At 35.0% G+C, this 22,171-nt stretch overlaps 2 protein-coding genes across 5 annotated transcripts in view; one reads left to right on the top strand and one right to left on the bottom strand.

Moving 5' to 3' along the window:
* The window catches only part of LOC134853411 (serine/arginine repetitive matrix protein 1-like), a 458,950-nt gene that overhangs the window by 77,282 nt on the left and 359,497 nt on the right, over window positions 1-22,171 (bottom strand). Inside the window, exons 8-12 of one of the 4 annotated variants that reach the window (XM_063869409.1) lie at window positions 16,181-16,352; window positions 15,132-15,768; window positions 13,691-13,936; window positions 10,278-10,491; window positions 9,383-10,052 (exon numbers count right to left, since the gene is read on the bottom strand). The exons of the other annotated variants lie outside the window; for them this stretch is intronic. Of the exons in view, the coding sequence (XP_063725479.1) occupies window positions 9,489-10,052; window positions 10,278-10,491; window positions 13,691-13,936; window positions 15,132-15,768; window positions 16,181-16,352 (1,833 nt within the window). The 3' untranslated portion in view covers window positions 9,383-9,488. Of the gene's footprint in view, window positions 1-9,382; window positions 10,053-10,277; window positions 10,492-13,690; window positions 13,937-15,131; window positions 15,769-16,180; window positions 16,353-22,171 lie in introns of those variants that run through there. 4 annotated transcript variants of the gene reach the window in all.
* Window positions 18,158-22,171, top strand: part of LOC134853417 (uracil phosphoribosyltransferase homolog) — a 253,203-nt gene continuing 249,189 nt past the window's right edge. The window contains exon 1 of the mRNA XM_063869414.1: window positions 18,158-18,161. The gene's annotated coding sequence lies outside the window, so the exon portion shown is untranslated. The remainder of the gene's footprint in view (window positions 18,162-22,171) is intronic.

Raw genomic sequence — 22,171 nt, 5'->3', positions numbered from 1 at the left:
ATTAAGAATTTGAAAAAAATTGCAAGATACATTGAGTTGGAAAATTTCTGAAATCGAGCTTTTTTTTATCATTGTACAGCTACTTGAAACAACACTTTTTGTTCAACTTTTTACTAATCAACTTTCATATCACATATGATATTATACTGCTACAACAACCTGCCGATTCAAAAGTGTCACCAAAATTAACGCTTATATTTACGACTAAGTTTGGAAAAAAAGGAAAGCTCGACTAGTACTTTTTGCTTCGCAAGTGTAAACATAATTGTGCCGTCCGTGTACATGCTCAATAAATTAAGGCTTTAAAATACATTTATTTGTTATTAATTGTTTTTTTTTGATAGCTGTTATACCAGTTTTGTACTTTGAACGAATCTAGGCGCGCAAACTTTCAAAAAAAAATTATTTGATTATGAAACCCTTCAAAATTAATAAGCACAAGCCACACGGGACCGGAACAGCATATTAGCACATGTGTCGATTAGCAAGCCCACGTAAAAGAATGCATTTTGAAGACCCGCTACTTTACGTTTTGTTTACTTAAAATTGCAATTTCGAACAAAATTTCAATTCCCCTAACAAATCAAAAGTCAAAATACTTGAAAATTGAAAAAAAAATCACCCAATTAGATTTCAGTATTCCAAAATTTGGAAAGAAATCAAGAAAATCTCAGATAAGTACAGTGCTGATTTAAGCTATCCGGACAAAACGAACAAAAATTGAATTTTCAAACACGTTTTTCTCAAATTGGGTTAAGATTAGACAAAAAAAGAGATCAAAAGTTGCTTAGAATTTCATCAGAATTAATATGGTGCTTTTTTTCTCAGAAATTCTCAACCAAAATTTTATCCCAAATATGGGTCACTTTGGCTTTTTTCAATTAATCAAGATTTACGCTGGAACTATTTTGTCAATTGATAAAGAAAAATACATCACAAGAAGCCTCTTACACAGCCCAACAAAGTTTAGGACAGGTTAAATCTCCAAAAATTTGCGCAAATTATTTAAAACTTGTTTCTAAGCAAAAACTCTGGGATTTATATAGTAAAAATCACATTTATTGACTACGAAGTAATTTTTTTTCTCTTATACAGGTTTTTGAAGATTTAACCCTACTTAAACTTTGTTGAGCTGTGTAAGAGGCTTCTTGTGATGTATTTTTCTTTATCAATTAACAAAACAGTTCCAGCGTAAACCTTGATTAATTGAAAAAAGCCAAAATGACCCATTTTTGGGGTAAAATTTAGGTTGAGAATTTTGGAGGCAAAATTGCATCATATTAGTTCTTATGAAATTCTAAGCAACTTTTGTTCTCTTCAATTTTTGTCTAATCTCAACCCATTTCGAGAAAAACGTGTTACGTGTTTGAAAATTCAAGTTTTGTTCATTTTGTCTGGTTAATTTAAATCAGCACTGTATACATTTCTTTGGACTTAATACTAATATTGGCCGAGTATAACAACGGCAGAAAAATGCAAAACTTTCAAATTGTCACTGAACACCGTCGAATTAGAACAAATTTTATATTTCAAAGTTTTTGTTATAGAAGAAGCAAAAATTGCTTCAATTAATTCCTTTTAGTTGAACAACAATTGATTCATTTTGGTAAATAATTTGTTGTCGGTCTTTCTGTTTTCGGTCTTTCGCCCGAGAATTTTGTTTTCGGTCTTTCGCCCGAGAATTTTTCGCCCATTCGATCCTTCGCCCATGCGAATAGCCCCCACTTTGGAGCAGTCGATTCAATATTGGCCGAATAAATTATCAGCAGACAAAAATCCAATCAGCCCGCACACTGCCAGGCCATTCAGAGAATTTTTCTGCAGTCTGTCTTTAGGTTTTCTGCATGAATCGTTCAGCAAGCAGGAACTTGTTACCGTTTTTTACGAGTCTCATTGATTAAAGTTTTTCACTCGGTCCTTTCATCAAGAGTATAGCCTCCGACAACGGGCATTTTGCTGAACAATTTGAAGCATGAAATCAAAATATCTATTTACATCTAATAGAACCAAGCCTCAGTTTAAGCAAACTTACTTAGGAACGGCAAATATTTTTCAAAAAACCCCTTCATCGCCTCAAGTTGCCTTTAGGAGTGCACGTTCTTCAAGACGCAGCGCAGTATTATTCTGTTGTTTTTGATTTTGCTCATCAGAAACTTTTGACAGTTGAAAAATAGCTATTAGTTTACTTGTTTGGTCCCGTGACAAGTAAAAACAAAAGCAAGCGCGGAATCGGACCTACGCCTTGGAGTCGGTAACCAAATTCGTACCCGCTAAATGCATGCTGTTTTATCAAGATAGAGAAATAAGATTCTTGCTGTGCGAATTAACCCAAATATTGTACCTGTTTTTATTGGGACCACAGTATTTTTGAGGGACCAAACAAGTAAGCTAGTTCCGAAGAGTAATCCATTTTTACCGTTCATGAGCACCGCTGAACATGGTGGGTGAAAATCAAGTGTGGGCGTGAAGCACATATTTGTTCTAACTTAGTGTTTTTGGGCGAAGGCAGCAGATGATGTCATTAGTTTGACTTTTTTCGTTAAATGCTTGAAACGCGTATCGTTAAACGCGTATCTCCAATTTCATGATACTGGGACTTACTTGTGCACAATCCATATAAGGGAATACTACCGTTGGTTCGCATTTCTGTGCAATCAAGCTTCTACTATGTTAAAAACAGCTCAAAAATTGTTACTTCAGGCCGAAAGTCGTTAAAAACATCATAAGAGAAAAACAACTCCAAATTATCTGAACCAGAAAATAAGTCTGAACATTTCTTAACTTTTGAGTTGCAAATAAAAATTAGTCTCTTTAAAATTCGCTCAATGAGAAAAATCTTTTATGGTTGACATTCTTTTGAAAATAAAACTCTATCATTCGATCATTTTTATTTCGAAGGGAAAAACCAAAATTAAACAGAGGCAAAGCTGCACTTCGCAAACTCAAGCGAAAAAACGTCAAGAAGTAGCTTCACGTCAAGAAGTAGCTTTGGTCAAAGAGAGAAAAAACTGATGCTATTAACTAAATAATTTTGAATAATAACGCCCTCTACGAGAATTGAACCTCGGGTATTCAAAATTTCGAGTTGACTACCCTACAAATACAAAATTGCTCTACTGACACTTTTAGAAATCAATGACAAGCAAGATAGAGGCAAAAGGGAGCCTCATAATTCACTAAAAAACACAAACTTTGCGTGTAATAATTAGGATTGTAATAAACTACAGGTAACACTCACATTGCATGTAATAAAACAGCCAAAATGCGTATATATTATGCTGTTCAAAAAATATGCAAAATATATGCAAAAGATATGTGAGTTTGAACATTTCTGAAGAAGTTTTATTGCTGTAGTGTTATGTGGAACAAATAGATTTCTTCGGTTCTTTTGGTGAAATAAAAATGCATCAAAAGTGTTAACTTATTAACAATCAAATGCCACCGCACATGCTACAAAACTTTTGCTGTTAGTCTGTAACTACAAGTCTAATTTTTTTCCAACTTAAGTAACAAAAATCAGTGCTACTTTTGGTGACACAAAAGTAGCTCTTATCTTTGCTACTAAGGTTAGAAAAAAATTAGCCTTGTAGTTGCACACTACGCTTCGCCCTTGTAAACACTTTGTGAAAGTAAAAGTAGCTCAATATTCGCGCTTTTTGCAGTGATGTTATGTTATAGGAGAGGAGCGTAATTTGTCATCTTCTTTTCAAATGAATATGAAGTGAAATTAAAAAGAAATCGAAAGTCAAAACGCCCAATTACTAAATTGAGCGAGAATAAGATTTACTTTGAATAATTAACTGAAAACGACCGAGCCTATCTCGCTCATGAAAATATAGCTGACACTTAACACAACCAAGATAGGCAAAATTAAATGAATTGAAAAATAAAAACTTTTGTGAAAATTGAATGTTACAGATTTGAGAGTTTAAAGACAATATATATTTGACATCTATAAACCATATTTCAAGTTGAAAGATTTAGAAAACACATAAATATCACTTAATAGTTCTTTTATTTTCAGATCCTCATAAAATTAAAACTGTTTTGTTAAAACTAACTAAATTTGATAATTTTTGCTTCCTCGGGGAAATCTGAAAACCCTTCCTCGGGGAAATCTGAAATCTTTTATGAATTAAAGTCGGTCAAATTTTGCGTCATTAAATTTTTTGCTGTTGCAGAGCCTAATTTGCTTTTCATTCGGCAGATAAATTAAAGCAAACTTCAGAAATCGAGACTCAAACCCGAATACATGAATCTAATTTACAAATTTATGCAATGTAAGAGAAGAATCGGCGCCTAACGTACCAGGCACAAATTCTCTTCAAATCATAAGCAGAGAGAGCTGGACCGGGCTTGAAGCGATGATAGTAGTTAACTCTTGAATTTTGTGGGCGGGTGCTTAAAAAATCTCTGAAAAAGCAGAAGAAAAGTCCAGTTTTTTTTCATCGTGAACAGCCAGCTCCCCACCAAACCCACCCCTTTCTAGACAAATTTTAGAACTCGCCACACAAAAAGACTATCTGAAAACTGCGTAACAAATTGGTAAAATGTGTTTTAAATTGAATTGAAAATTGAGTCCAAACATTCAAAGTACATTACACAAAACAACTATACACAGCAAAAAACAAGGCAACAACAAACTTATACAAACTCTCCAATTTTAACATTTCTCTTAACAGCATTTGAGTATCCTTGTTGAAACTTGAACCAAACCTTTGAAGACTTCACGAGCAGCTTTGACTCTTTTTTTCTGTTTTCACTTTCTAAATCTGATTTCTCTTGCTCAGCTTGTGTTTTGGGCGCTAGAGTTTTTGTCTGGATAACACGTCCAAAAAAGTCACGTGCTACTTTCGTTTTGGTTACACACTTCTTCGCAGCAGCCATTTTCTTTATTATCGCACTCATTTGTTTTTTCATTGCAGTGATAGTTATTATCACTTTGATAGGTTTTCGATATCTCAAACCTGTCAACAATTTTGAATTGCCAAAAACACCTGCAGATGCGTGCCTGAACGATGTCAGTTCGGAGCGTTGAAAAAATTGAACTCAAACTACAAAAACGTCAACTTCAAAAAGAAACTAAAAACTTTTCTAATTATTACATCGGATTTCCGCACAAAAATTTGTACATAGATGCATGTATGCTGTATTATAACGCTTTCATAAATATATATAGTTTTTTTCCGTCAAATAACTAGCCATCATAAATATATCGCAATAGACGGAAGAGCTAAACAAACATTAAACAAGCGAAGCTGTGATTCGCAAACACTTGCGAGATCATGACCAAAAAGCAGCTCTATAAAGTGAAATAAGAAAAAGTAGAAATAAGCCTCGAATTAGCAAAAACTCGGCTACGTTTCGGATTCGAATCTGCAACCTAGCAAATTTGAGTCTTATGCACTAACCACTCATCCACGGATGGTTAAAATCCCCAAAAGCTAGCCACCAATAAGGTAGCTACATATGCTAATAAATTGCCAACTCGATGCAGCAAAAGTAGCACCAAATACAGAAAGACACAATTTTGCAGGTAAAAAGTTAGAAAGCATAACGCCATATTATGTATATATTAAGAATTTGAAAAAAATTGCAAGATACATTGAGTTGGAAAATTTCTGAAATCGAGCTTTTTTTTTATCATTTTACAGCTACTTGAAACAACACTTTTTTGTTCAACTTTTTACTAATCAACTTTCATATCACATATGATATTATACTGCTACAACAACCTGCCGATTCAAAAGTGTCACCAAAATTAACGCTTATATTTACGACTAAGTTTGGAAAAAAAGGAAAGCTCGACTAGTACTTTTTGCTTCGCAAGTGTAAACATAATTGTGCCGTCCGTGTACATGCTCAATAAATTAAGGCTTTAAAATACATTTATTTGTTATTAATTGTTTTTTTTTGATAGCTGTTATACCAGTTTTGTACTTTGAACGAATCTAGGCTGTTATACCAGTTATACCAAAACGAATCTAGTTTTGTACTTTGATAGCTGTTATACCAGTTTTGTACTTTGAACGAATTTCTTTATCAATTAACAAAATAGTTCCAGCGTAAACCTTGATTAATTGAAAAAAGCCAAAATGACCCATTTTTGGGGTAAAATTTAGGTTGAGAATTTTGGAGGCAAAATTGCATCATATTAGTTCTTATGAAATTCTAAGCAACTTTTGTTCTCTTCAATTTTTGTCTAATCTCAACCCATTTCGAGAAAAACGTGTTACGTGTTTGAAAATTCAAGTTTTGTTCATTTTGTCTGGTTAATTTAAATCAGCACTGTATACATTTCTTTGGACTTAATACTAATATTGGCCGAGTATAACAACGGCAGAAAAATGCAAAACTTTCAAATTGTCACTGAACACCGTCGAATTAGAACAAATTTTATATTTCAAAGTTTTTGTTATAGAAGAAGCAAAAATTGCTTCAATTAATTCCTTTTAGTTGAACAACAATTGATTCATTTTGGTAAATAATTTGTTGTCGGTCTTTCTGTTTTCGGTCTTTCGCCCGAGAATTTTGTTTTCGGTCTTTCGCCCGAGAATTTTTCGCCCATTCGATCCTTCGCCCATGCGAATAGCCCCCACTTTGGAGCAGTCGATTCAATATTGGCCGAACAAATTATCAGCAGACAAAAATCCAATCAGCCCGCACACTGCCAGGCCATTCAGAGAATTTTTCTGCAGTCTGTCTTTAGGTTTTCTGCATGAATCGTTCAGCAAGCAGGAACTTGTTACCGTTTTTTACGAGTCTCATTGATTAAAGTTTTTCACTCGGTCCTTTCATCAAGAGTATAGCCTCCGACAACGGGCATTTTGCTGAACAATTTGAAGCATGAAATCAAAATATCTATTTACATCTAATAGAACCAAGCCTCAGTTTAAGCAAACTTACTTAGGAACGGCAAATATTTTTCAAAAAACCCCTTCATCGCCTCAAGTTGCCTTTAGGAGTGCACGTTCTTCAAGACGCAGCGCAGTATTATTCTGTTGTTTTTGATTTTGCTCATCAGAAACTTTTGACAGTTGAAAAATAGCTATTAGTTTACTTGTTTGGTCCCGTGACAAGTAAAAACAAAAGCAAGCGCGGAATCGGACCTACGCCTTGGAGTCGGTAACCAAATTCGTACCCGCTAAATGCATGCTGTTTTATCAAGATAGAGAAATAAGATTCTTGCTGTGCGAATTAACCCAAATATTGTACCTGTTTTTATTGGGACCACAGTATTTTTGAGGGACCAAACAAGTAAGCTAGTTCCGAAGAGTAATCCATTTTTACCGTTCATGAGCACCGCTGAACATGGTGGGTGAAAATCAAGTGTGGGCGTGAAGCACATATTTGTTCTAACTTAGTGTTTTTTGGCGAAGACAGCAGATGATGTCATTAGTTTGACTTTTTTCGTTAAATGCTTGAAACGCGTATCGTTAAACGCGTATCTCCAATTTCATGATACTGGGACTTACTTGCGCACAATCCATATAAGGGAATACTACCGTTGGTTCGCATTTCTGTGCAATCAAGCTTCTACTATGTTAAAAACAGCTCAAAAATTGTTACTTCAGGCCGAAAGTCGTTAAAAACATCATAAGAGAAAAACAACTCCAAATTATCTGAACCAGAAAATAAGTCTGAACATTTCTTAACTTTTGAGTTGCAAATAAAAATTAGTCTCTTTAAAATTCGCTCAATGAGAAAAATCTTTTATGGTTGACATTCTTTTGAAAATAAAACTCTATCATTCGATCATTTTTATTTCGAAGGGAAAAACCAAAATTAAACAGAGGCAAAGCTGCACTTCGCAAACTAAAGCGAAAAAACGTCAAGAAGTAGCTTCACGTCAAGAAGTAGCTTTGGTCAAAGAGAGAAAAAACTGATGCTTTTAACTAAATAATTTTGAATAATAACGCCCTCTACGAGAATTGAACCTCGGGCATTCGAAATTTCGAGTTGACTACCCTACAAATACAAAATGGCTCTACTGACACTTTTAAAAATCAATGACAAGCAAGATAGAGGCAAAAGGGAGCCTCCTAATTCATTAAAAAAACACAAACTTTGCGTGTAATAATTAGGATTGTAATAAACTACAGGTAACACTCACATTGCATGTAATAAAACAGCCAAAATGCGTATATATTATGCTGTTCAAAAAATATGCAAAATATATGCAAAAGATATGTGAGTTTGAACATTTCTGAAGAAGTTTTATTGCTGTAGTGTTATGTGGAACAAATAGATTTCTTCGGTTCTTTTGGTGAAATAAAATTGCATCAAAAGTGTTAACTTATTAACAATCAAATGCCACCGCACATGCTACAAAACTTTTGGTGTTAGTCTGTAACTACAAGTCTAAATTTTTTCCAATCTAAGTAACAAAAATCAGTGCTACTTTTGGTGACACAAAAGTAGCTCTTATCTTTGCTACTTAGGTTGGAAAAAAATTAGCCTTGTAGTTGCACACTACGCTTCGCCCTTGTAAACACTTTGTGCAAGTAAAAGTAGCTCAATATTCGCGCTTTTTGCAGTGATGCTAGGAGAAGAGCGTAATTTGTCATCTTCTTTTCAAATGAATATGAAGTGAAATAAAAAAGAAATCGAAAGTAAAACGCCCAATTACTAAATTGAGCGAGAATAAGATTTACTTTGAAAAACTAAATAAAAACTCATGAAAATATAGCTGACACTTAACACAACCAAGATAGGCAAAATTAAATGAATTGAAAAATAAAAACTTTTGTGGAAATTGAATGTTACAGATTTGAGAGTTTAAAGACAATATATATTTGACATCTATAAACCATATTTCAAGTTGAAAGATTTAGAAAACACATAAATATCACTTAATAGTTCTTTTATTTTCAGATCCTCATAAAATTAAAACTGTTTTGTTAAAACTAACTAAATTTGATAATTTTTGCTTCCTCGGGGAAATCTGAAAACCCCTCCTCAGGGAAATTTGAAATCTTTTATAACTTAAGGTCAAATTTTGCGTCATTAACACTTCAGCTGTTGCAGAGCCTAATTTGCTTTTCATTCGGCAGATAAATTAAAGCAAACTTCAGAAATCGAGACTCAAACCAGAATACATGAATCTAATTGTTAAATTTATGCGATGTAAGAGAAGAATCGGCGCCTAACGTACCAGGCACAAATTCTCTTCAAATCATAAGCAGAGAGAGCTGGACCGGGCTTGAAGCGATGATAGTAGTTAACTCTTGAATTTTGTGGGCGTGTGTTTCAAAAAATCTCGGAAAAAGCAGAAGAGTCCAGTTTTTTTTCATCTTGAACAGCCAGCTCTCCACCAAACCCACCCCTTTCTAGACAAATTTTAGAACTCGCCACACAAAAAGACTATCTGAAAACTGCGTAACAAATTGGTCAAATGTATTTTAAATTGAATTGAAAATTGAGTCCAAACATTCAAAGTACATTACACAAAACAACTATACACAGCAAAAAACAAGGCAACAACAAACTTATACAAACTCTCCAATTTTAACATTTCTCTTAACAGCATTTGAGTATCCTTGTTGAAACTTGAACCAAACCTTTGAAGACTTCACGAGCAGCTTTGACTCTTTTTTTCTGTTTTCACTTTCTAAATCTGATTTCTCTTGCTCAGCTTGTGTTTTGGGCGCTAGAGTTTTTGTCTGGATAACACGTCCAAAAAAGTCACGCGCTACTTTCGTTTTGGTTACACACTTCTTCGCAGCAGCCATTGCTGAAGTATCCATGCCCATTAAAGACTCTGCGCTTCGTTTATTAACTTTTCTCGCTGCTGATTGGCTAGTTGGTTTAATGACGTCATCGCTAGTGGTGATTGAGTGTCTAATTTTCGACTTGAGAATTTCACGTGAAATGATTTCGGCCGCATCCGATGATAATTTATTCTTTTCAGCGTCTTCTGGGGTAAAATTAATAACTGTGTCAATATTTGGGTCCAAAATGTATCGCTCGCCTATTTCGGATTCGGGCACAAATCTGTACATTAGGCCATATGAGATCATAATTGACATTGTGTATTTGAGGCATTCTCGCTCCTAAACAATGAATTTTTCATGCAAAAATCATTACTTCATGCAAAAATCAGTGCAAGAGTCCAACGCCGCAAAGCACCAAAATGTGATAAATAACTTACCGCAAACGCCCTTAAAAACTCTTATTGACTGTCATAATTATGATTTGTTCGATTAAGAAATTTGTTGTAATCTCATTGCGGCTAAAGGTATTGTTGAAAATGTGAGAAGAATTACAAGGTATCTTACCGCTTCTGTGTACAACAATGTATTCACAGGTCTCAAAGTGGGTTTGATCATCCTTGACAGATAAGGCAAAGTCTCCATAACCAAACGGGTTGCAGTGTCATGCTTAACTAGTCTCTGGGATGTTTCCAGCAACACTGACTGGACTAAATTGGCCGATTTCTGAGCACTCATTCTGAGGTCATTAAGAGTGGTCGGAAACTGGATCTTGGGTTTTCTAGAAAAACACAAAACAGTGCATCTTAGATGATTTCTAGGGATGGAGAAGATTTATTTAAGATATTGAAACTTACATAAGCATCAATAAATTGTATTTTAGCAGCCTTAAGCTACATTCAAACGTGCAGAATATACCTTGGTCATCATTTTTGTAAATGAAAAGAGTGAGATGAGCTAAACTTCCCATTGATACTATATAACCTTTAAAGGTGAAGTGCACACGTCTCAGCCTCTCAATCGTAAGATCAGTGGTTCGAAGCCCACCATGATCCGAGCTCGTTACTTTATCCCAGAGTAAGGCAACATTACCTCTCTCAAAAAACCAAAAAGCATATGAAGTTGAGTTAAGGTCACAATAGCGGTTTTTCGTAAAGCGCTACACAGCTCGTTTCTCTTTCCTCGTGGATAAACCAGCTTCAACTATTAGATAAAATTCCAACGGCTAAAACTGCTTTAGAGGACTTTTATCTTCGCCTGATCATATCGTGAGAAAAACATAAAAATTAAACTGAAATTAGATAATGATGCTAATATCATAACATTGATTTACACAGAAGCGAAGATCCGCTTCCCAAACACAAGCGGGAAAACGCAAAAAGAGCTCTAAACCGGCCACACTAAGTAAAATAAGGCAAAGATTCAAAATACACCTTGAAACAATTTTAATCGAGATTAGGAGTATCACGTTCTCACGTCTGCTCCAAGACCGCTCGTAATTTTACTAACACTAGCCACCAATAAAGCAGCTACAGTTTCTATCAAATTGCCCATGAAAACCAGCAAAAATTCGACCAACAAAAAACTATTTAAATGTTCCGGACTTGAAAATCCGACCTGTTGCTGAGAAGTCTCAAGTTCTTGCATCTGCGCCACGGTCGCATGGAAGCAAATTAGTGGCCCAGCTAGTGCCGGATTTACCTGTTCTCATATTTTTAACACAGAGGCGAAATTGCGCTTCGCATACGCAAGTAAAAACATGACCGATAACGCTACTGGGAAAAAACTGAATGAGTAAAACTTTGAGTCTACAAAATTTCTTCAGTGACGCACGCCAATTATGAGTCTACATAAATGTTAAGTGACGCAAGCCAATTATAACACATTAACAGTACCAATCATTTTGGAAAAAAAAAGAAATTTACCAACTAACATGCCTCAATTTATAGAGCTGACGCATTTTAGCTAGTATGCGAACAAGTTCATTAAAAACATCCGACCCTGCCCAAATTCAAACCCTCTTATTTTGTTCCGGGTCTCCTTCCCTTCCTCTATGCTACAGATCCATGATACCTTGAAGCTAAAGTGCTATTTGTTATACAATAGTCTGTGTTAATATCCTTAGCATTGGCTGTACTTAATAGCTGGTTATTAATCAAAATGAAAATTTCCAAATTAAACAAATTTTGTCGCAACTATTTGCGTCACAACAAAATTTGCGAATTAGGTTGGAAAAACAGAGAGTTCATTCTATAACACAAGCTTTGCTTGTGTAATCATATATTGTACTGATACGGAAATGCGAAGCTTTCAAAATTTCAAAAAAATGGACTTAACGCATAACCCTAGTGTTTCTCTGTTTAAGAGGGGATTAACCGCTTATTTAAAGGAGAAAACTACTAGTCGCTCTTTCAAATGAAGTCTTCATACCAGATTTGCCTATTAAAAAAATTTCCAAAAATCGATTAAAATTTCAAAAATTTGAAGTTTCCCATACCCATAAAATTCTATATGTAAGCATGATAAATACCCTCTGCTTCCCACACCCTGACTTCTAGATTGAAGATTTCCGCCCCCTGATTTTTTAGAATGAACCCTTAATATCAGTTTTAACTATTAGTTTTCGAAAAAAAGTGACAAAACTTCTTAAAAAAACAGGAAAATTTAACAAGGAAGCTTTCCGAAGTCTATATCAGCTTTTCTACAAAAAAAACAGGTTAAATTAGATTACACAGGGAAAATCTAGACACCATGTTAAATTTATGAACTATCAACATCAAAATCAGCAGGATAGTTGACGAAAAAAAAAAGAATAACTTTCCAAAAAACGGGCAAAATTTCAAAAATTGGACATTCTCAAGGCCATATTTTTTTGAAAACGCAGGGCTTAGTCGCTTACGCAGGTAAGATTCGCATAATTGATTTCATGCTCTTAAATCTCTGATCTCACTTCAATTATTTTGTACGTATAGTTTTTGCACATATACTTTGTTTATTCTATATTAGAAAACAATGCGTGCATATATTTCCATTTACATTCGCATCGCAATCAATATGGGTATGAATATTTGTTTGATGTCCTTAAGATCAATTGGACCTTGATGCTTTATTGCGAATAACCCCCCGTATTGCAAACACCCACCTTTATTCTTCCCCCTTATTGCAAAAAACAATCCTAGCCCTTAAAAACATATTCGCATATGCTTAACCTTAAATTCATATTCACATATGTTTAAGGTCAACTGGAAATTCATGTTTTACTGCAATACCCCCTCCCCCTGCCTTAATGCAAAACCCCCCTAGCCCTTAAATTCAAATTCACGTATGCTTAATCTTAAATTCATGTTCATATATGCTTAAGTTATTCCTGACTCAAGTAAGATTTCAATGCTTTCAGTCTTATTCCTTTCGGGGGGTTTAGCAATTTCTGAAATAATCAGTTTCAAGGTCAAATGTGTGCGCTTTTTGCTTCGAGAAAGTGTGAAACTGGCAGGTTCCTAACAGGTATTTTTTTGACGCGAAAGTCATTGAAAAGTCAAAAAAAACTTTAAAAGTAACCAAAATGTCAAGTCATGGGCTTTTTAAAGGCAATAACTTCTTTTTTCTACTAAATTTAGAGAAAAACCGTTTGAGAAAGCGAGATTCCAATAATTTGTTCTGTTGATTGAAATCTTCATCTCAGATTTGTGCTTTTAATGTTTGAGAAAATGAAAAAATTCAAAACAAATAGGTCAAAAAATCCCCTACTGAAATTTCCGAAGGCCGTAGAACGTGAAGTAAAATGAATAGAGATTAGCGAAATAAGCTGGCACATAGAAGAGCAGCCGGTTTTTCCACTGGGACCATTTTTTTTTTGAAAATCGGTAGTAGTTTTTAAGAAAAAAAGGAAACTTCTGCGAAAGTGCTTATAATACACTACGCTTCGCTTGTGTAAAAACACCTTGAAGCTAAAACGATATAAGTATATCAAACCAACTAACCTGTTAACTGCACACAACAGATGCGCAGCCACAGACACAAACGGGAAAAACTTCATCAGTGAAAATGTCTGATGACTCATCAAGTATCGATAACTGACGTCATAGAACAGCAGCCAATCAGAAAGGACTGAGGGCACGAACATGGAGGCGTCTCGGAAGGGGATGTCCGGGTAGTTGTCGTATATTCCCGACACCTGTCGCTCGTACTCTCCAGCCATTGACACCAGGTTCAGCGTCTCAGAGAACCTAAACGTATCAATCATTCTGCAAAACCACTTCCTATACAAAAATTAATGACTCTCATTAAAAGCAAATGAAAAGAAAAATAAAAAAAAACTTTTTTTGTAGAAAAAATATATATATATATATAAACAGCAAAAAAGCCAAAAAACAATGCACAATTAGAAACTTTACTAGGAGAATTCAGAATGCCATAAGAAGCCGAGCCTTCCAAAAAATTCCTTTCTATGGGAACTAAGCCGACAAAAATAAGCAGACAGACGATAGTCTAAATTAGCCGAAAATTTCAAGTTTTAAAAGAAACAAGACTGCTCGTATCAGGGCGAAGCCCTGAATGTTCCGACTGCCTTTTAAGGTTTATGGAGCAGCAGTAATAGCATAAAAAAATTAAATGAAATAAAATAAAATTTCTTTTTTTCAAAAATTTGAAGTTCTTTATGAAAATCATCCCCCCATACGCCATATGAAGTACAAAAAGATATATTTCGTTCCTTGTAACAAATCAATTATGGCAAATAAGCTTCGTTCAACCAATTTGGAACGATTTATAAGACGGATTAAATCTCCGCTTGCGCGTTAATAGCGCGAATTATATCGCGCGTTAATTGTCCCAAATTGGTCAAAATGGCAATCTTTAAACCCTCATAACTTTATGAAAAATGATCACAGGTGAAATATCTTTTCAAATTTAAGCTCAGGATAACAATACCTTTTGAATGATATAAAAAAATTCCGTCAAAGATGGCTAGTTAAAAAGTCGAAATTTGTCTGAAGAAAAAAAAACCCACCCCGAGCACAAATATTCCGTTACTTTCGTATCGAAAGTCGGAACAAAAACAGGTCCCGGTTCGAATCCACCTCTCTGGGCCTTTATCGACTCAGGCATGAGTGTAACCACTACGCCAATTGAGCAGAACTCACTTTGAGTTTATAATAAACCAAGTAACATACCTGTAACACTTTCACGTGCGATTTCTGTGAACCAAGCTGTTTACGGGAAGAAAAGTCTTGTTAGTACCCGATTGCAACACCCTTGCTCATCGCAACGGTAATAAGACTGGTTTTTCTATTAGGTTCTTTTAAATTGATAGCACACATTTAAGATTTCAGATAATAGCATAGTTTGGACAGGCCAATCGCTCCACAATGCAAACTACGAAAACAAAACTATACAAAATGAAATACTGATTAAATATTTTACCTGAAGGCTGCTGCATTAGCATTAGTCGCAACCTGCTCGTCATTCGGGCCCCGTTTAGCTCTCGGCATTGTAAAAATAGACCCCCACACCTCATAAAGACCCTTCTTTACATTCTTCCTTCCAACCCCCGCAGCTTTGATTGTCATAGTCGAAACCACGTCTGATTTATTCTTGATAAACTCCAGTGTATTAATACAGCTTCTGATGTCATTTGCTGCCAGTTCACACAAGTTCATCAAACTTGTTTTGTCTGCTCGTAAGTTTTCACGCCTGCATATAAAGATCAAACGTGCGGTCAATCTTGACACTGAAGTCACCGGGAACTTCAGAACTAAAGCCTGTTGTCGTAATTGTCTCAACGCAGGGACATAGGGATCATTACATATGCATATGATTGGTCGCTTTAGAATGCGAGTTTTCTTTCCTTTTTTGGACCCTTTCTTTGCAGTTTGGGTTCCGTTGACAAAATTCAACAAAACTTTTATTGAGGCTTCCGGCGATCCGTCAATTTCGTCTATGATTAAGCACTTGGGTCTATCTTGTTCGATATTAGTTCGGTTGTTTGCATTGGTTTGGTTCTTTTCTATTTTTGATCCGAGGGCGATGGAGCCTCCGCCACCCATTTGTGTTGCATTTTCTAAATTTAAAGAACACTTAACATTTAATTAAGGGTTCTACGGGAAGGTTTCAAAACAGGGAACGCCTAAAGATGGCAAAAAAAATTTTGAAGTCAAAAACAATCAACCTGCAAAGACAATAGTTTCAGGATGCAAATATCGTCTTATATAATCCATTTTAAGCATCACATGCGAAATGCAATATATTTTGAATTGAACTGTTGATTCTCAGCCCAGTCGATAATTTTTTAATTAGAGCATTTTAGTACTTAACATTCGGATTGAATCACTTGACTTGTTTGACAAAAAATGCATATAATATGGACCAAGTTGTGAACAGCGATTCCTTGACCAGAGGTGCAAAATTCATATAATGGCGCTTTCCCTTGTGGATAAATGGTATCCACGTAGATGGATAGATGATCAACTAACCGATGATTTTGGCGAACAACTCTGGACTCCTGTCATCACTGGCGTTCACCTCTATCACATTGTAGCCTGCATGTTTGGCCAATACATGTGCTAGGGTGGTCTTGCCTAGTCCAGGAGCACCACACAGCATACACACTTTAAACACAGGCTGACCTGTGGTTGGGTTGATTTCCTGGAAAACGAAAAATCAAACAAATGGCTGTCAAAATCTCTCTTTTATGGTTGTTGAGGCGTTCTACGTTGAATTCTTTGCAGGTTAAGCTTACCTTTTACGTCAACGGGTTACTTTTACAAACAACGATAATAGCCTCATTAGAGCGATAGCACTGATAGTCTTTAAATTGTACCATGTGACCAAAACATCTGTCAAAATCAACCTGATTTAGAGCCTAGGATGAATTTTGATTAATATTCAAATCTGCCTTTCGCTTTAGTCGATCCTTTCCTCGTATTTACAGAAAGCCAAAAAGACTAATCCTAATGGTCTACACTAATCAATGTTTCAAGTGGTATTTGGCTAATTTCGCAAACTGGATTTCAGCTATATGGAGCAGATCTAAGATTTTCATGCTGAACGGGGGTCATAACATGCAAAATTGGAGTCTTTTTTTTAATTGAGCCTTTTAAACTATTTTTTCCAAAAACTATACCCCATATTTTGAAATATTTAATTCCTAAATGGTTCAATTACAAAATTGGATGCTCGCTCCAAAAGCATACACATTAATCATTTAATTAGAAAAAAGGGAAAATTTGAACTTCTTGAAAATGTCTACAGTACTTTTTTGTTTATTTCGAAATGTATTTTCTAATACAAAAGCGCAGCACGCTCATGAAGCAACTTTTATTCCTCTTTCTTTCCAGTCTTTTCAGACAAGTTAGACTTTAAAAGTGACTTTTCTTTCTCTAGGTGGCACAACTTTCATACCTCAGCTAGACCTCCTAACTTTGACAATAGCCAAGTTTTGGTAGCATCGCTCAATTCATAGTTCTACAATAGGTATATTGTTAGTTCAATCACAAAAGAGAGCTATCTTCAAGAGTCACCAAAAACTAAGTCAATGAAACAATGGAATTAGGATGAAAAAAAACTGCCGTGTGAAATGTGTTTTTGTCCAGGTGACGCCAAAATATACGAAGAGCGAACAAAAAAGAGATACGTAAACACTTTTACTAAATATTTTAAAAAGCTCAAAAAGATCAGATAAAATGCAAAGATGATCAAAATTTATTCAACTCACTTCAGAAAAATGTTTAAATCGACATTGAAACTTAAAAGAAAAAAGTGAAAAAATACATTTTCGTTAATTAACGAAAGATGTTTGTATTCAAGACGCACGTATAAGTATAAAATATAAACTCGACAATTTTTCTTGATTCAAGCATGTATAATAAGTGTCAATTTACAATTATTTCAACTTATGAAGTGACACGATTACAGCCAACTGAGATCTTTTTGTGGCATTAATCAGCTCTTGGACATATTTGACATGAAGTTGCATTAAGAGACCATAATATCCCACTGGTTGCAAACAACTGGACTAAAATATCCCCATTCAACTCTGGAACATTCCTACTTTTCCAAGGCGTACCCCGGGTCGATTATGTCCAAAATAACCCTGCTATTGCATCCCTATAACGGGTCAAAACAGTTAACATTTCAACTCCCATTCAAAGTGATATGAACAGAAAACAATTAAGTTAGATTGCATTCAATTCAAATTTCGCAACTATTTAGCATCTTGTAACAATCAAATAGATGTTATTCTAATCTAATTTTCCTCGATGGGGCGCCGTCAATATTCATAAAAGATAATACTAACAAAAAAACTGCCGCTGCGCTGATGCTTTAACTTCCTAATCTCAAATCAAAACGGTAAACAAAGACATAAACACGAAATAAACAGAATGCTGTTTTGTTCTGCTAAGCACAAAATACTTTTTGTCGAGATAAAATCAAGATAACTTGTTCTTATTAAATCATAAGCACATCAGCACCTCTGTACGTTTTAGTTTTTAAACACAAATGTAAAATTTCAAACTAAGTGCTCATTTTAAGATAAGCTGGAAGCCAATTTTAACATAATTAATGTCCATTTAAAAACGCCACGCTTTTTCATCTTTAGCATTAAAAAAAGATTTCGAAAAAAATTTAAATTTCGAAAAACAAAACGTCAAGCTTCAGAAAAAGATTTTGAAAAATTGTATCTCAAATCGAAGTGCCCAATTTTGCGATAAGTCAAAGGTATTTTATACATAATGTCCATTTAAAAGCGCCGCGTTGCTTTAATTTTTAGATAAGAAAGCTGAAACTGCTGAAAAACTGATGTCAAAGTGTTTAAGCAGGTATAAAGTACTGATAAGGTTCAAAAATGATAACGAGCAAAGAGGCAAAATGTAAAAGCATTCACAATCAAGAGGATAAAAAAGGCCCTTTAACTTAGCACAACATCAAGATGTTTATCCTGGATTTTGTCTTGGCCTATTTTTAGCTATACTCAATAGTTTCCACATCTTTTTCATTTTTAAATCAAAATCTGGGTATCAGTGCGTTTTACCCCGCGTAAAATCGTACGAAACCAATCAACGGCCAATCTAAGATTTTCTGGGGGGAGGGCGAATATTCAAAAAATTCTCGATCTTTTTTAGGTCGACCAAATTGATTGTATGAGCGCTCACAGCATTTACAAAAACCCTATTTTGACGAAAACTTTTGCGCCGCATGCAATTTTTTTTTAACCGTTTTTGGGCTTTTTTTGAAAAACTTAACTAAAAAATTGCAAATTTTCGGCGCGCGCTCCCCTTTAAGTATATATTGGCGCCAAAGGCTCCTTTATAATATTTTAGGGTTGGTCGCTCGAAAATTGATGTCATAAAATAAGACCAAAGTGAGACGAATCCCTACCAAAGGGTATTTAAATAATACATTTTGGTTGATGAAGGGGTCGAATACCTGAAGTGGGCGTCCCCATTAAATCCTTCCCTGAAACCAACTAAAACTTAACTTTAAAAAGGAATGGTGATTGTTTTACAAGCATATGACAAGGCTCCAACCACGGTTTTTGATCAAAAGAAATTCAAGAAATTTTTTCTTTATTTCTTTCTGTTTTTTCTGCGTTCAATCGACTTCAATTTAATTTAGAAAATTTTTAGATTCATTTTTGATTATTTGAGCCAAGGATGCGTTACACCAGCCGAAATCCTCATAACTTAGAAAAAACTGGAAAAAAAATGCCAAAAAATTTAGATTACCAAAACTTTTATAATTGTATTGATTTGCTTTGTAAAACTTTCATTTTGAGACAAAACGTTTTAAAAATTAAGACAATCGCTAATGCTTATAAAGCATTGCATCATACTTACGAATTGGCAAAAAAAAGACTTGCGCAAAAACCATTTGAGCTGAGAAAAAGTTTTCTTAAAAAATAGACAACAGACAGTTGATAAAGAGTCAATGAACGCAAAGAAACAGGAAGTAATTGTTTTCTGGAAAAGGATTTCTGATTTTCAAATTTTCAAAAAACACATGTTCTTAAAACTTTTCGCATTTCAAGAATAATTCATGATTGAAACTAACTTTTCGATAAAACTAACCCAATTTGAGAAAACTGGATCAATCAAAAGATAGTTTTTCATTTCACTGGCAAATCTTTAAATCAAGATCAAAATTCGAAACTAGAAGTTGCTTAAGTTTCAGATAATTGAAGACTTTTAATGAACACTTTTATTAGCGAGTTAGGTTAGAAAAAAAGAAGGTTCGTAATAAAAATACTAAACTGATCGCAAGTGTAAATTAAGACGCAACTAAAAATACTACAGAAATAGCAGATATGGTCCATGATATATCATTGCATGATATTGCAGATAGTGTTGGGGAATTTTTTTTAAAATAAAATTTCGCTTTTTAGATTAGTTTGATTTGCGATGTACATAACCATTGCAGCTACAGTCACCTAGCAAAAATATTCATACAGCAAATGCTCAAACAATTTGATTTCCTTTCAGTGAAATGGGTAGCATTGAAGCAAAAATCCTTTTAATAAAAGTTAACACATTTGATTAAATTGCATCGAAAGGAGCCCTGGGAGGGACTTAGTTTTGGCCTGAAATAAACATGGCTTTAAAAAAGTGAAAACAGTGCCGACATAAGTTTGGGAAGGATCCTTCCTCTATCGGCTCTTGACTCAGAAATCACATCCTAAAAACTGAGACTCCATAGCAAAACTTCGTATCATTTTTCTTAAAAACCGCAAAAACTTTTGGGAAATTTTTTTAAAATTCGAATCAGGCTGAAACGGCTTCGAAAGCACATCAAAATTGAACATCCACCATTGTTTTTGAGGAACGTGAGATCGTGCCTAAAGAACCCATACGGTATAGTTACTTCTCACACTACGAAAGGTTGTAACAAAAATGTCGAAGCGCTTTCATAAAAAGATGAGCGGCGGCTTTGAAATAGTTAGACATACATGAATAGCTAGCTATGCTCCTCTCCTTTACAAGGAGAAAAAGTTTTTTCTGGAGAAACAATATTCGAGTCAATTGATCAGTCTCCACCCTTAACGACCAATTGAGCTATCTCACCTCAAGTAAAAACGACGAAACGCATTGAAGGCAAGCAGATGATTGATGTGAGCTTATCATGCTATCAATTGACCGGCTCAAGTTTATTTTATGAGAGTCAAGAAAAGAGTTTGAAAAAGGAAAAATGTTTTAAGTTTTTAATCCTAATTTTGTTTGAGCAACCATTGCTTCGTTGAAAGCAAGTTACCAGGGTTGGTGCTCTAACCTTCCCTCTTAATACCAAAATTTTTTCTTCGCATCCCCTTAATGTACTAAAAGAAACTTTTTTCATTTAAGACAAAAAAGTCGGCTCTATATGCATTATTTTTCACTCAGAGAGCAGTTTTGATTTTTTATATTGTGAAGTTTAGTGTTCAACCTTCTTCGGAAAACCCTAATGCGAGGGGGATTGCTATATTGATTCCAATATTCCGTACTTTTATTGAAATAAGTCATTTTAGTTGAGCAGCCAGAGACCTGATCTGGTGGTTGATAATTAAACTTAACCGGATTGTAATAGAATCTTCCTAAAAAGTACTTAACAGCTACCAAAAACAAAGAAAACTATCTTCATACCAAAATGAAGCACTGAAAAACTAGCCAGCACAATCTATACTATACCTGCCCGGAACAAACGAAGCGCTGCCCCAAAAGAGGCAAAAATAACAATATATTGTGAATTCTCTGAGCGTGTCCGGAGTGAGAATCGAGCTCATTATCCTCGAATTAACGGCCGCTCGTCTCACCTAATCAGCCGCTGCGGCTACGAATTACTATCATTGAGCGACAACGTAACTAATTAGGGCGAAATCCCGTTAAACTCGCAAAACAGGTTAAAAAAAATCAATTCTCGTTGAGAAACAAAAATGGAGATTTACAAAATAAAGTTTAAATTTTTGGATTGGATTATGCTCATTTTGGGCCATTTTGCACGTGCGTAATTCGATTAGTCTTTCAAGTTGTTACAAAAATTGTGAACAACCAATGTAATCGGATACTGGCCCGCCCTCTTCACCTAGTTAAATGAGTGGATTACCACTTCCTAGAACAAATTAGCCTATTTTACGAATAAAAAGTCACAAATGTGTCGCGTAGGCGGGCCATACATACTTTTATTAGGAGCTAAATAATTCTTTATAGGAAAATACGTTCGATCATTTAGCCAAATTCTCATTTGATCTCTCAGTCATATCAAATCTTTTAAGAGGTGTTCTGAGAGATCATTTGGATTGTTTCGGAAATCAAAGATGCTCCGGGTAAGTCGTGGTGGGGGGAATTTGGTCAGTTGCCCGGGCTATCACTGGCCAGCGAATGTCCAGCAGTTCTTTTGTAGTGACGTACAAAGACAGCCTCTCTTAATAATCTCAAACGGCCGTAAAAGGGAGGGTGCTGAAATGAGCCTCAAGCCTCGATTCTTATTGCGCAAAT

Source organism: Symsagittifera roscoffensis, chromosome 8 (assembly GCF_963678635.1).
Source record: "Symsagittifera roscoffensis chromosome 8, txSymRosc1.1, whole genome shotgun sequence".
In the NCBI taxonomy this organism is placed as follows: domain Eukaryota; kingdom Metazoa; phylum Xenacoelomorpha; order Acoela; family Convolutidae; genus Symsagittifera; species Symsagittifera roscoffensis.
Note: the sequence above shows the minus strand (reverse complement) of the source record. Positions and strands in the feature narration are given on the sequence as shown.